This window comes from Diaphorina citri, unplaced genomic scaffold, assembly GCF_000475195.1.
Source record: "Diaphorina citri unplaced genomic scaffold, Diaci psyllid genome assembly version 1.1 scaffold238, whole genome shotgun sequence".
NCBI lineage: Eukaryota > Metazoa > Arthropoda > Insecta > Hemiptera > Psyllidae > Diaphorina > Diaphorina citri.
This window is the reverse complement of record NW_007377675.1, coordinates 176,400-189,060: the sequence shown is the minus strand read 5'-3', so window position 1 is coordinate 189,060 and position 12,661 is coordinate 176,400. Positions and strand designations below refer to the sequence as shown.

General features: G+C 37.0%; 1 protein-coding gene across 1 annotated transcript; it reads right to left on the bottom strand.

Annotated features, from left to right (window-relative positions):
• Positions 1 to 308: 308 nt before the first annotated feature.
• Positions 309 to 10,578, bottom strand: LOC103506489 (forkhead box protein P2). Its single transcript, XM_026821526.1, has 8 exons — positions 10,096 to 10,578; positions 9,751 to 9,852; positions 6,995 to 7,157; positions 5,118 to 5,304; positions 2,348 to 2,567; positions 1,932 to 1,976; positions 1,086 to 1,167; positions 309 to 501 (listed from the first exon to the last, which is right to left on the bottom strand). The coding sequence occupies exons 1-8, from the start codon at positions 10,313 to 10,315 to the stop codon at positions 309 to 311; spliced, it is 1,212 nt and encodes a 403-aa protein (XP_026677327.1). The 5' UTR covers positions 10,316 to 10,578.
• Positions 10,579 to 12,661: the final 2,083 nt, after the last annotated feature.

Below are 12,661 nucleotides of genomic sequence, written 5' to 3'. Positions count from 1 at the left end.
CGATTTTGAAAGAAAGAAAAAATATATCAGAGGACAAACCGATTGTCACCCGAAGTAGGGATGTTGCGATAGATCGAAAACTGATGTACATATATTTAAATTTACAGCGGAAAAGCCCCCAGTTCTTCCAATACCGTGATATAGACCTATCTGACGGAAAGCGAAGCAAAATCGGAAAATTCAAAATATCGATATAATCCAAAAAACCCAGCCCAAGAGGATTGCCCTGTTTTACGGGTATAATAACGAGAATCTGCAATCGTGAGTACACCTGGATGTACACTCTATACTGAATCTCGGATTCAAAGTTACGTTTCGGCCGCGCTTTCCGGAGCCACTGACAGATCTTCAGCGACATCGTCTATGCCTGGCTGTTGGGGATAATCATCCGGATTCAACTGGAGTGGATCCGATTTGATATGATGAGCGTACGTATGACTACCATTCTGACTGGATTTGTAGTCGTCCAGATTGTCTGAACTGTATGAGTCGTCTTTGCTCCTGTGGGAATAGAATAGTACCTTGTTCATACTGCCAGCATGAGTCTGAAAAGTCCCTTTACTCGCGCAGTCTAAACAAGGTCTTATAAAATAAGTAGAGAGAATAAACGTCTTGAGATCTAAATAATGTGGAAATATTGTAGTAGGGCTCAAAATCTGCCTCTTGAACCGTAGATAACAGACCGAATTCTGGACCACAAGGTAAAGATAGGTAGGTATAAGGAGGTGTTACAAAAATGCTTAGGCAGGTACGTAAACAGCAAAATTATTATAAAAAAAGTAAAAATAGCAATGACATGTAGGTAACACCACTGGGTAAAGTTAAAGCCTGAGATATAGGTATTCCATCACTTTAATAGTTACAGGTCTGACATTGTACCTACAAAGAGTAGGTAAAATAATTAAGAGACTCTGCTAAGATTTGATCCTTCGATCTCCTGAATGCCAGATTCCCAAATTACTTTGCTAGACCAATAGTTTAGTCATTAAGTTTATGAAAATATTTTCCAAGTTAGATAAGTAGATTGCTTAGCTAAGTTAATAGGTATCACTTGACTTAAAAAAACTTAGCTTTTCCCCCTTTACCATACCTGTCGAATAAGAGATGCGTAGGTGAAAGGTGGACGAACATCAGCGTTTTTGTAGAACTCTCTGTTCCTTTGTATTTCTGAAATGAAGGAAAAGGTTTCAATTCAAAAACAAAACGGATATTTCCATCCATTTCCCGATTGTGAAAATTTGGACCGATTGCAATACTTTCATTACTAGATAGTATAGCTCGATATACTGTAGTAATAGAAAGTAATACGTTATGCATAGGAAACATCTGGAATCTCTACCTCTACCAGTAAGGATCAGCGTTTAGTATTTTACCTACATAATTGTAAAATTTTAATAGCCTGGTATCTGAGATATTAGAAAATAAATAACACTGTACAAATCAAAGGAACGACCTACTGCCCGTAGTGTTAAAGCGCTTTAAGAAAAAAAAAAGAAGTACTGTAGCTACCCCACACTTTTTCTCCAAAGAAAAGGTTTCAATTCAAAAACAAAACGGATATTTCCATCCATTTCCCGATTGTGAAAATTTGGACCGATTGCAATACTTTCATTACTAGTATAGCTCGATATACTGTAGTAATAGAAAGTAATACGTTATGCATAGGAAACATCGGGAATCTCTACCTCTACCAGTAAGGATCAGCGTTTAGTATTTTACCTACATAATTGTAAAATTTTACTAGCCTGATATCTGAGATATTAGAAAATAAATAACATTGTACAAATCAAAGGAACGACCTACTGCCCGTAGTGTTAAAGCGCTTTAAAGAAAAAAAAAAGAAGTACTGTAGCTACCCCTCACTTTTCCTTCAAAGCGGTACCCAGATGCCTACCAAAAGAGTAGATACTAGATAGTAAATTGGATCTCACCTTGTTGAACATCCAGTCCCGCTCTCTCCAACATGTAAGGCAATCCTGAAACACAGGGACAGAGAGTTAGTTAAAATCTTTTGAAACAATTAACAAGTGTTTAGTGGAGATGCCTTGTACAACAATGTTTCTCCCAGAATTATTACCATTTTGAGGAAATGACTGATTTCAGGGCCCCTTATTCCCCTTAAAGAGTCCGAGCCCGGGGCAAAGCGGACCGGCTGAACCCCAGAGAGTTAGTTAAAATCTTTTGAAACAATTAACAAGTGTTTAGTGGAGATGCCTTGTACAACAATGTTTCTCCCAGAATTATTACCCTTTTGGGGAACTGACTGATTACAGGGCCCCTTAAAGAGCCCGAGCCCGGGGCAAAGCGGACCGGCTGAACGAACCTGCGAATGGCCCTGACCTCTTACCTCCACTCAAAGTTAATGACGACTTATCACAAATTCTTCGCTTCGAAGACACTGACAGGTTAGGGGTGGAGGGCCGGAAGACAGATACCGAATGCCGCACGGACGAAACTAGGGAAGACATCGACACAGGACTGGAGGGTTCGCTGTTCTGAGAATTCGAGACTGGTGGAATCTGCTGTTTGTTTAACGCTACAGTGCCAGTCCCTATTTTCAAAGGTTCCTGCGAAAAGTAAAATGCAAATGCACGGGGAGCAGGTATTAAATGTTTATTTTCTTTTTCCACAATTCCAGTCCCTCGGGCAGGAATGAAATCGATGTGCAATGCTCATCATGAAACACGTACTTATGTTTGACAAGGAACAACTTACTCTTAAAAGACACAATCGTACTTTCTGGTGAATTTGTGATGGGTATTGAGAGATATACCAGGGAACTTTTAAGAAAATGAAAGTGCTGTTGTTACTCTCGACATTGTACTAATCTTTGCAATGAGAGGAGGCATATATTTTATGTACAAGCGCATGCATACTTTAATGACCTGACTTATATGACCTGTTTTTAATAGCAATTATAGGAAATCTTCGAGTACATGAACATGAAAGCTTCGTCCTACCTCATAATTATTTAAAGATGCAAAAAATGTAGGTACCCATAGCCAGTGAAGTGTATACCTTGTAAATAATAATAATCTTTTTCCACAATTCCAGTCCCTCGGGCAGGAATGAAATCGATGTGCAATGCTCATCATGAAACACGTACTTATGTTTGACAAGGAATAACTTACTCTTAAAAGACACAATCGTACTTTCTGGTGAATTTGTGATGGGTATTGAGAGATGTACCAGGGAACTTTTAAGAAAATGAAAGTGCTGTTGTTACTCTCAACATTGTACTAATCTTTGCAATGAGAGGAGGCATATATTTTATGTACAAGCGCATGCATACTTTATTGACCTGACTTATATGACCTGTTTTTAAAAGCAATAATAGGAAATCTTCGAGTACATGAACATGAAAGCTTCGTCCTACCTCATAATTATTTAAAGATGCATAAAATGTACCCATAGCCAGTGAAGTGTATACCTTGTAAATAATAATAAAAAAAACTCCAATATTATTTTCGGCAAATGAATAAAAACGCTCATAATACGGAAAATGTGAAAAACTACCAAATTTATATATTAAAAATATTAAACGTTTTTACTATGAAATGCTCAATCCCTGTTAAAAGAGGGAAAAAAGTTTTTCATTCTTTAATAATATATTATTAATATTACGTAGTGGTTCCGTCTCTTGGCGGCTGAGCGATTTTAGTAAATTTCATTTCTTCAGAGGCTTTCCTAAAATTTCAGGAGATCACTAAGTAGGTATACCTACGACCTATATATGTACGGTTCCGTCTCTTGGCGGCTGAGCGATTTTAGTAAATTTCATTTCTTCAGAGGCTTTCCTAAAATTTCAGGAGATCACTAAGTAGGTACACCTACGACCTATATATGTACTTGAAAATCTAGCGTCTCCAACGATTGAAAATCTAGCGTCTCCACCAATTAGTGGAGGCGCATTAGATACATTTCCTTGGTATTCATTTCAAAACTTTCAATGTTAATTAAAAGGGAAAAGTTCAAGATCGTCAATTCTTTTGCTAACCTGAAATATTAACCAGTTCAAAATCAACACATGAGATAACTTCCATGTGTTGATTTGATCTTGCAAAATTACACCAGCCACAAAAATAAGTAGTACGAGTAAATTTATGTATAAAAAATGATAATAAAACGTGAAAAATCATTTTTAAGTAAAGTTTTTAAAGTGTTTGTGGGCAGGAATGTAAATTTATGTATAAAAAATGATAATAAAACGTGAAAAATCATTTTTAAGTAAAGTTTTTAAAGTGTTTGTGGGCAGGAATTTTTTTAATAAAATGATCATCACAAATAAACAAAAACCACAAGCTGTGACTAGTGAGAAATCCCTCCCCTCTTTGAAAACTTCATTTGCATTCCATTTGCTCAATATTATTAATATATACTTTTTTCCGTCCCGAGTCACATTTTCTATATAAAAGTGGGATTTTTATACCTTTATTTTTAATATAATCAAAATATAAATCAAATATTAAAGCTACATATCTAAATAGATTTTTTTAGCCAAGTCAAAACTTTTCAACTAAATAACCTGCATTTAAAAGGGAATGAAAAGTGTAGGTGTTCGTAGAGGAAAAATTGTGCTGGGAGACTAAAAATAGAACAGTCCCGATGACAGGTAAAATGTAAACTTTTAATATCAGAGAATACCATAACTCCCACGTAATCCTTCGAGCCCGCTTGACGTACCTATGAGATAATCTTGGTTTAATTATACGTATAAATAAACTGAATTAATGATGCCGCTTGCCCCTTTCTAAAAGTTCATTTCGTATCCTAAAAACAGATTGTCTTGGTAGGAAAATCTATTCAATCTAACAACTTCTTCATTTTTTCTCGGAAAAACAGTAAATAAAATAGAACAGTCCCGATGACAGGTAAAATGTAAACTTTTAATATTAGAGAATACCATAACTCCCACATAATCCTTCGAGCCCGCTTGACGTACCTATGAGATAATCTTGGTTTAATTATACCTACGTATAAATAAACTGAATTAATGCCCGCGTGCCCCTTTCTAAAAGTTCATTTCGTCTCCTAAAAACAGGTTGTCTTAGTAGGGAAAACCTATTCAATATGACATTTTTTTCATCTTTTCACGAAAAACTAGTAAAATTACTTACCTTTGGTGTTTGTTTCTCCTGCTCAACGGTTTGCGACTGTTGTTTGGTCATATGTAAATGCAACATCATTGCTTGCAGTCGATCCCTTTCCTTTTGCAATTGAAGTTCTAGCTGGGAGACGACTTGCATTTGGACTCTGGCTTGAGCTGTCGATCTGTCATCCAGATTATGCTCTTTATTCAAATGCCTGGAAAAAAGAGGACAGGAAAATTTAATTAAAATCGGACAAATCGCTAGAGAACTTTATCGGCAAACAAACAGACAAACTAGCGAGCTTGGTTGGTAGCGCGTCTGCGTTGTCAGCGCTAGGCCGCGGGTTTGATTCCCGCCCGGGGCGGATTTTATCCTGAACGGATAAGGTTCGTTCTCGGAAGGGCTGGCTTTCTCCTATCCTGTATTCCTTCTCTCTTCGATTTCGGGACGATAAGACCTTAGCAATTACAGTTCCTTCTATAAAACCTCTTAAAAAAGTAATAAAATGTACATAATAATATTTAGGCCAATTAGGATCTAACATTTACAAAACTGCCATGAGAAGGATTCTTGTACTATCGCTATCAGTTTCAAGCAAACGTTTCTAATGGATCTACCTGACTTGAGGTTTGGAGGTTGATGGTCCTTGGCTGAAGCATGTGATTGTCCATCAAAGCCCACACAACTCACACCTCTGGATCTATGGCTTAAACCAATGGATGTGGCAAATTTCCCAGGACTACCAACTACAGAGGGGGATTGATCCGTTTGACTTGGGCAATGGCTACTACAACAATGGATCTACCTACTTCCTAAAAAAATAGAGATTAAAGGGAAAATGTCTTACTTGTAAAACGCCTGGACGTCTTCACACACAGCCTCACATCCCGGCCACTTACAAACTCCGTGCCCGAATAGGAAATGAACTTTCTCCGCGTAGCTTTCGTTTGCTTTCTGGTCATCTCCGTTCATCCATTCCCGCCTACTGATCCCCATGGATACGAGTAGTCCTGGAAATTGTAAAATAATTATTAATAGTAAATGGTTTCTTCAAATATTAAAATGATCCCAAGTTCAATTAAAACCTAGACCCTTGACAAATAGTGTGTGCTTGAAGGCATGTGATGTGTGCCAATCTCTCGACCCCATAACATGTGATGTGATGTGTTTCAGTCCCATTGGTGCATTTGCTAAGGCGTTGGATTTATAACCGAGGAGACAGAGGTTCGAATCCGTTTCGGCGAGATTACTTTAGATCAGATTTTCAAAGCTTGCAGTCGATCCCTTTCCTTTTGCAATTGAAGTTCTAGCTGGGAGACGACTTGCATTTGGACTCTGGCTTGAGCTGTCGATCTGTCGTCAAGATTATGCTCTTTATTCAAATGCCTGGAAAAGAGAGGACAGGAAAATTTAATTAAAATCGGACAAATCGCTAGAGAACTTTATCGGCAAACAGACAAACAAACAAACTAGCGAGCTTGGTTGGTAACGCGTCTGCGTTGTCAGCGCTAGGCCGCGGGTTTGATTCCCGCCCGGGACAGATTTTATCCTGAACGGATAAGGTTCGTTCTCGGAAGGGCTGGCTTTCTCCTATCCTGTCTTCCTTCTCTCTTCGATTTCGGGACGATAAGACCTTAGCAATTACAGTTCCTTCTATCAAACCTCTTAAAAAAGTAATAAAATGTACATAATAATATTTAGACCAATTAGGATCTAACATTTAGAAAACTGCCATGAGAAGGATTCTTGTACTATCGCTATCAGTTTCAAGCAAACGTTTCTAATGGATCTACCTACTTCCTAAAAGAAGGATTCTTGTACTATCGCTATCAGTTTCAAGCAAACGTTTCTAATGGATCTACCTACTTCCTAAAAAAATGGAGATTAAAGGGAAAATGTCTTACTTGTAAAACGCCTGGACGTCTTCACACACAGCCTCACATCCCGGCCACTTACAAACCCCGTGCCCGAATAGGAAATGAACTTTCTCCGCGTAGCTTTCGTTTGCTTTCTGGTCATCCCCGTTCATCCATTCCCGCCTACTGATCCCCATGGATACGAGTAGTCCTGGAAATTGTAAAATAATTATTAATAGTAAATGGTTTCTTCAAATAATTAAAATGATCCCAAGTTCAATTAAAACCTAGACCCTTGACAAATAGTGTGTGCTTGAAGGCATGTGATGTGATGTGTTCCAGTCCCATTAGTGCATTTGCTAAGGCGTTGGATTTACAACCGAGGAGACAGAGGTTCGAATCCGTTTCGGCGAGATTACTTTAGATCAGATTTTCAAAAATGGAGGTTCTGACAACGTCGTGCAATTGAATCGAACTCAGTAGTCTCTATGTTTTTTCGCACCCTACATTCATAGAATTGTCGAAAAATCAGGTAATTGTATAGTCTTACTACCTGTAATTACCTACTCACTAAGAACGTGGTATTCTCAAAAGAAAAGGAATCATGATTGGTAAGAGAAAATTGAACATTAGAAAGGTCCGATATTCGGGTATCCTTACCCCCACCTTAATACTTGGTATCTCTGTCGTTTATCATGAGCTAAGGAGACACGGGATGTATTTCAGATGCCTCGCACAGATAAGCGTAATATATTTACATGTAGTTGGACGCAAAACCCATTTTCCAAGTTGGGTGCTGTTTCAGTTTCAGTGGCATAAAATTTACGTCTACTAAAAACCCCTTTTTTTTTCTTTGTGGAAATACATCTCTCTCTTCACCTTCCTATCTGGGAAAATGTATCTCACTCGAATGTGAGTTACGAGTGAACCTACTACCCTTATGTGGAGGTATAAATTATAAATTATTACATGTTTTGTTTTATATAATATACAACTACAATAAAAGAGCTTTATTAAGCAAAAAAATCTTTATGCATGGCAGAAATGTAAATTTATAATTCATAATTAAGGTTGTTGTTTTTTTGCTAAAGCACGCAAAATACAGTTTCCTTTTTCCACAGGTATAAAATCAAGTGTGAACGTTACTCAACCTACCTATTACCAAATTTCCGATCGAATCGTAGAGTCTTAAAAGAAAACTGAATGCAAGAAAGTACTGGTGCCTACGATTAATTCATACAGATGCCTACAATTATGGTCTACTTTAGTGGAACTTCCTGTTGTTAGATTTAAATTTTTTTGAGTTTCACAAACATCGCTAAATGTCGGTTTTTCAGGGAATACAGGAAATGCAGGGAAAAATATGGATATTTCAAAATGGAAACGATCGGAAATTTTTACATTTTCAAAAGTCTGAAAACCAAATCCTCGTTCAAAATCTGAAACACCATGTACCACTACGTTCTACACGTATGTATCCACCTACCTACAAGTTTCATATGTAAGGTAAAATAATAATGAAAAAATAGAAAGTAAAAAAAACGATGAAATTGAAAATAATGAGAAAAACAAATAAGCTGAATGTATTAAAAAAAGGAGAAAAAAAGTTGTTTGTTTAAAATTATTTCACTATTGTTCTAATTTTATTATGACGAACGAGGGTAGGAAGAGGGCAAATGAAAATGCATGGAGAAAGTTTCAATTTTTGAGAAAAAAAAAGTGAAAAAAAAAGAAATATTTTTACATGTTTATATATTTTGTTTTGCATGCTCCCTCGACTGTATGTTACAAAGATAAGGTTTATATTTCTACAATATAATTATGATACTCGTTAGTTTCTTTTTTCAATGTGCAAGTTAGTAACTTTTCTGTAAATGTTTAAATAGCAACATACAAATCCCAATGCCCAAATAATAGCCATGTGATCGCCAACATAAGTTGGGTGGATTAACCCATCTTTTGGGGCTATTTCGTAAGTTATGTTATGCGTCAGTTCAGTGGAAATACGTGAAGGGAATCTGTTGGTTGGGAGATTCGACTGCCAATGTCGGAAACATGAAGGAATTTCACGGGATCACTGGTATGGATTTTAATTCCATTATTAATGTCATCAATTTCATTTTACAGCTCTACGTTAGTTGTTTGTTTCATATTGAGCTGGTAGCAATGTGAGGAAATATTGTGCAAGTTTAAATGGTAAATAAAATATTTTTTTATTCACATCCAATTATTATTTGTGTATAAAATTAGAAAAACATCTCAAACAATGGCTGGGGAAAAAAGAAGAAAATATATAGAGAGAGAAAGTTAGAAGGAAAAATAAGAATGAGATAATGAAAAACAAACAGCTGGAATATAATGAACTGAGCATTCGTGTTTACACTTTTAACATGGCCGGAATAATAAAATTTTGTATAAATAAAGACTACATTTCATTTACATATTACCATACATGTTCCAATGCTTTTTCCCTGCTTTCCACACACATTCGGAATGAAAATACTTTTTGTAAATGAGTTAGCTAACTATTGGGATCCCTTCAACTTTAAATAATTGCTTACGGACAAATTGGGTTTGTGAATAAAAGTTTTAATTTTCAATGATGATATCGGGTTGGCCCGTTAACCTTGTTTTTCCACTTTATATTTTGAGCTTGCAGAGTAAACGCTTGAAATGAAAAAGTCTTTGATTACTGCCTGGAGTGCATAACTTGTACCTATGAGAGTTTATACGTGTCTAATCCAGAATAACTACCTTAGCAATGTCCGTCTGAAAATAAGGTAATAAGAAGATTTACCACTTACCATTTATTCCAAACATGGATTTGTCTCCAGCGGGTATGCTAACGTCTTGGTTTTCCATCGAGAAATTGTTCCATAGGGAATTGATATCAGATTGATTCACACCTGGAAAAATGAGTAGAGAAGTTCGGAAAACAACGTCATAGTACAAGCCAACCGAAACAGCTCTAATAGTCTTCTCGTGCTCCCTAAGTAACTTGTATTGTCACAAATATCGTTCCCCGATTATTACACCCAGATACATTTTATGACTTGACTTGGACTCGAACCACCAACCTCCAGATCCAAAGTTCAACGCGTTAACAACTTCACCACTGAGGTTGGTGTCACCCTTTAGTTAGATCTTACCTGAAGGCATCATCATGGGTTGCCCAGGTCTCGAAGTGGAAGCCTGGGATTGCAACCCGATAGCATGCTGCAGGACATACTTCCTTTGGGTCATCTCAAGCTGATGAATCAGCTGATTCTGCTGGAATGCCATGTCGTGCATCGCCTCTGCTGACTTGTCTCCGTCAATATGTTGCGATGACGTGTGCTGAATGAACAACTTCTCTTGCATTTGATGCATGCTGAGTTGCTGATGAATATGGGCAATGTACGTCAGCAAATGGAGCGATCAATTTGAAACCATTTTGATGTGTCCCCGACTTAAGTAAATTTAAGGAAATCTGATTGATTTCTATTGCTCATTGCTTTGAGTCTTTGGTGAAGCGTTCTATGAAATTTTCAGTCATTGTGAACACATTCAAGGACTATTCTTCTGTCACTTCAACTCAATTTGATTCATTGGTTTGACTTTGGATCATTGTAGCTTTCAGTCAAAATCGTTGATTCTCTGAAACAATCGGTAAACGGAAACAATTTATGATTACACTGCCTCTTGGTTAAGGGAGTTGGCTTGGCTATCCAGAATCGATCACAGGATTCACATATGTACTTTTGATTATTGAGGGTACTTTGAAATACAAAGTAATGCTAGATATGTTCCTATAGTTATAGGTATTTGAATTTGATTACACTGCCTCTTGGTTAAGGGAGTTGGCTTGGCTATCCAGAATCGATCACAGGATTCACATATGTACTTTTGATTATTGAGGGTAATTTGAAATACAAAGTAATGCTAGATATGTTCCTATAGTTATAGGTATTTGAATTTCATTTCACGGTAATTGTTTGCAAATTGCCGAATTTTAGAATCAAAAATAGGTTCTCATTCCCTTTAGATCCATTTCGCCGATAGTTGAAAATTGTTTCTCTCATAACAACACCAGATTTGCAAAGATTTCGAACATAAAAAACAAAACAATAGAAACCCCTTGCTCCAGAAAGTCTGAGGTGATGAGGGAGAGGGAACGTAAGAGAGAAAGACATAGCAAGGCTGTACCACAGTAGGTACCGGGCTTTTGGGCTCAAAGCTGGATGTTCACAAGGGTCGTCCTTCCTTCCCTCATTTTTGACCCGCACATAGTGGCATCGTAAAGGGACCATGACTTTTGCAACTATCTTTGGCTTGGAGTTAACCCGGTTCTGAGTAAAAAGCACTTTTTTGACATGTAACTAGGTGCCTACTACATAAATGTAACAAGGATAAAAATGTAATATGCTGAACGCATGTAGTATTATGATAGCTGTACCAAAATAGAGGCTCCGGAAAAATATTAGGTAGAAAAATTAGTACAGTGTGAAAAGTAAGTTTAAAAGTAGGTATATGGAACCCCAATTTTTGACGACAATTTTGACAAGAGGTCTGATAGAGGGAACTGTGACAAAGTAGGTCTTATTGTCCTGAAATCCAAGAGAGAAAGACAGGAGGATAGGAGAAAGCTAATATTGAAATAGACGGGAGGTCCGCATTCGTTCCCGGCAGGGTCAAAGATTTTTTTTTTTTTTTTTAGTTTTGTCACGGAATTTCAGAGTTCGCACGTGAGTACCTGTGTATCATCAATCAAGATTATGCTCCCCTTATCAACAGTTATGCTACCGTTATCAGGGGTCATGGTTCCCTTAGTTGACTTTCATGCCACTCTTAGTTAAAATGCTTCCCTGACTAACTTTATGGTTTGAGGATGTGTTTAAATGATCGCTCAAAAACAGTATGCATCCCGTAATAGGTAGTAAATAATAAAATAACACTTATAGGGAACACTTTGGACTCTTAGGAGAGTGGACATTTACTTTTTAGCGTTTTGGTGCCCTTTGGTCACTAATAGAACCTTCCCAATCTTTAGCTGACTGTCAAATAAGTCAAATTGTGTCAAAATAAAGCACTTCTTATACTTATCAGTAGTCAAATTGGTCTCGGTAGAAAAACATTTTTGATTATTAAACTTGTGTATCATGCATTTTTTGGAACAGACCATGGACTACATCTAAGCTAATTAGAACCATGGTTCCTACATTATTTGTGCTCTGGCTGGGGATATAAAACTTTTGTTTTATAAAGAGAAATTTATTTATCTTTTATTCAATGACATCCCCAAACATTGAAAATTTTGAAACATTACAAAGATACTATCAGCATCCTGGCAAGAGAGTCGCAAAAACTAGGACCTGGGTAGTGCGTCATGCCAAGTCCTGTGGAATTGTGCTGAGGGTTTTTCAAGATATGTTAGTTTAAACCCGGCACCACACTTTGACGATCAACTTAAACCAATTGGATTAAGTATAAGGATCAGTTAATTTTAGTCTTTGATATTTTAAAGTATGGCCTCGGATTTAATTTTAAAGTAAAGTTTAATTTTAAAGTATGGCCTCGGACATTACCTAATGATCCTGGCAAGAGAGTCGCAAAAACTAGGACCTGGGTAGTGCGTCATGCCAAGTCCTGTGGAATTGTGCTGAGGGTTTTTCAAGATATATTATGTTAGTTTAAACCCGGCACCACACTTTGGCGATCAACTTAAACCAATTGGAT

Bases quoted from the DNA above. Each gene is read 5' to 3' on its own strand.
- LOC103506489 (XM_026821526.1), bottom strand. From the start codon at position 10,315: ATGCATCAAATGCAAGAGAAGTTGTTCATTCAGCACACGTCATCGCAA. The intron at 1,977-2,347 runs GTAAGAGGTCAG...CCTGTGTTTCAG, and splicing joins GTCATTAACTTTGAGTGGAG to GATTGCCTTACATGTTGGAG. The intron at 1,168-1,931 runs GTGAGATCCAAT...CCTTCATTTCAG, and splicing joins GGGACTGGATGTTCAACAAG to AAATACAAAGGAACAGAGAG.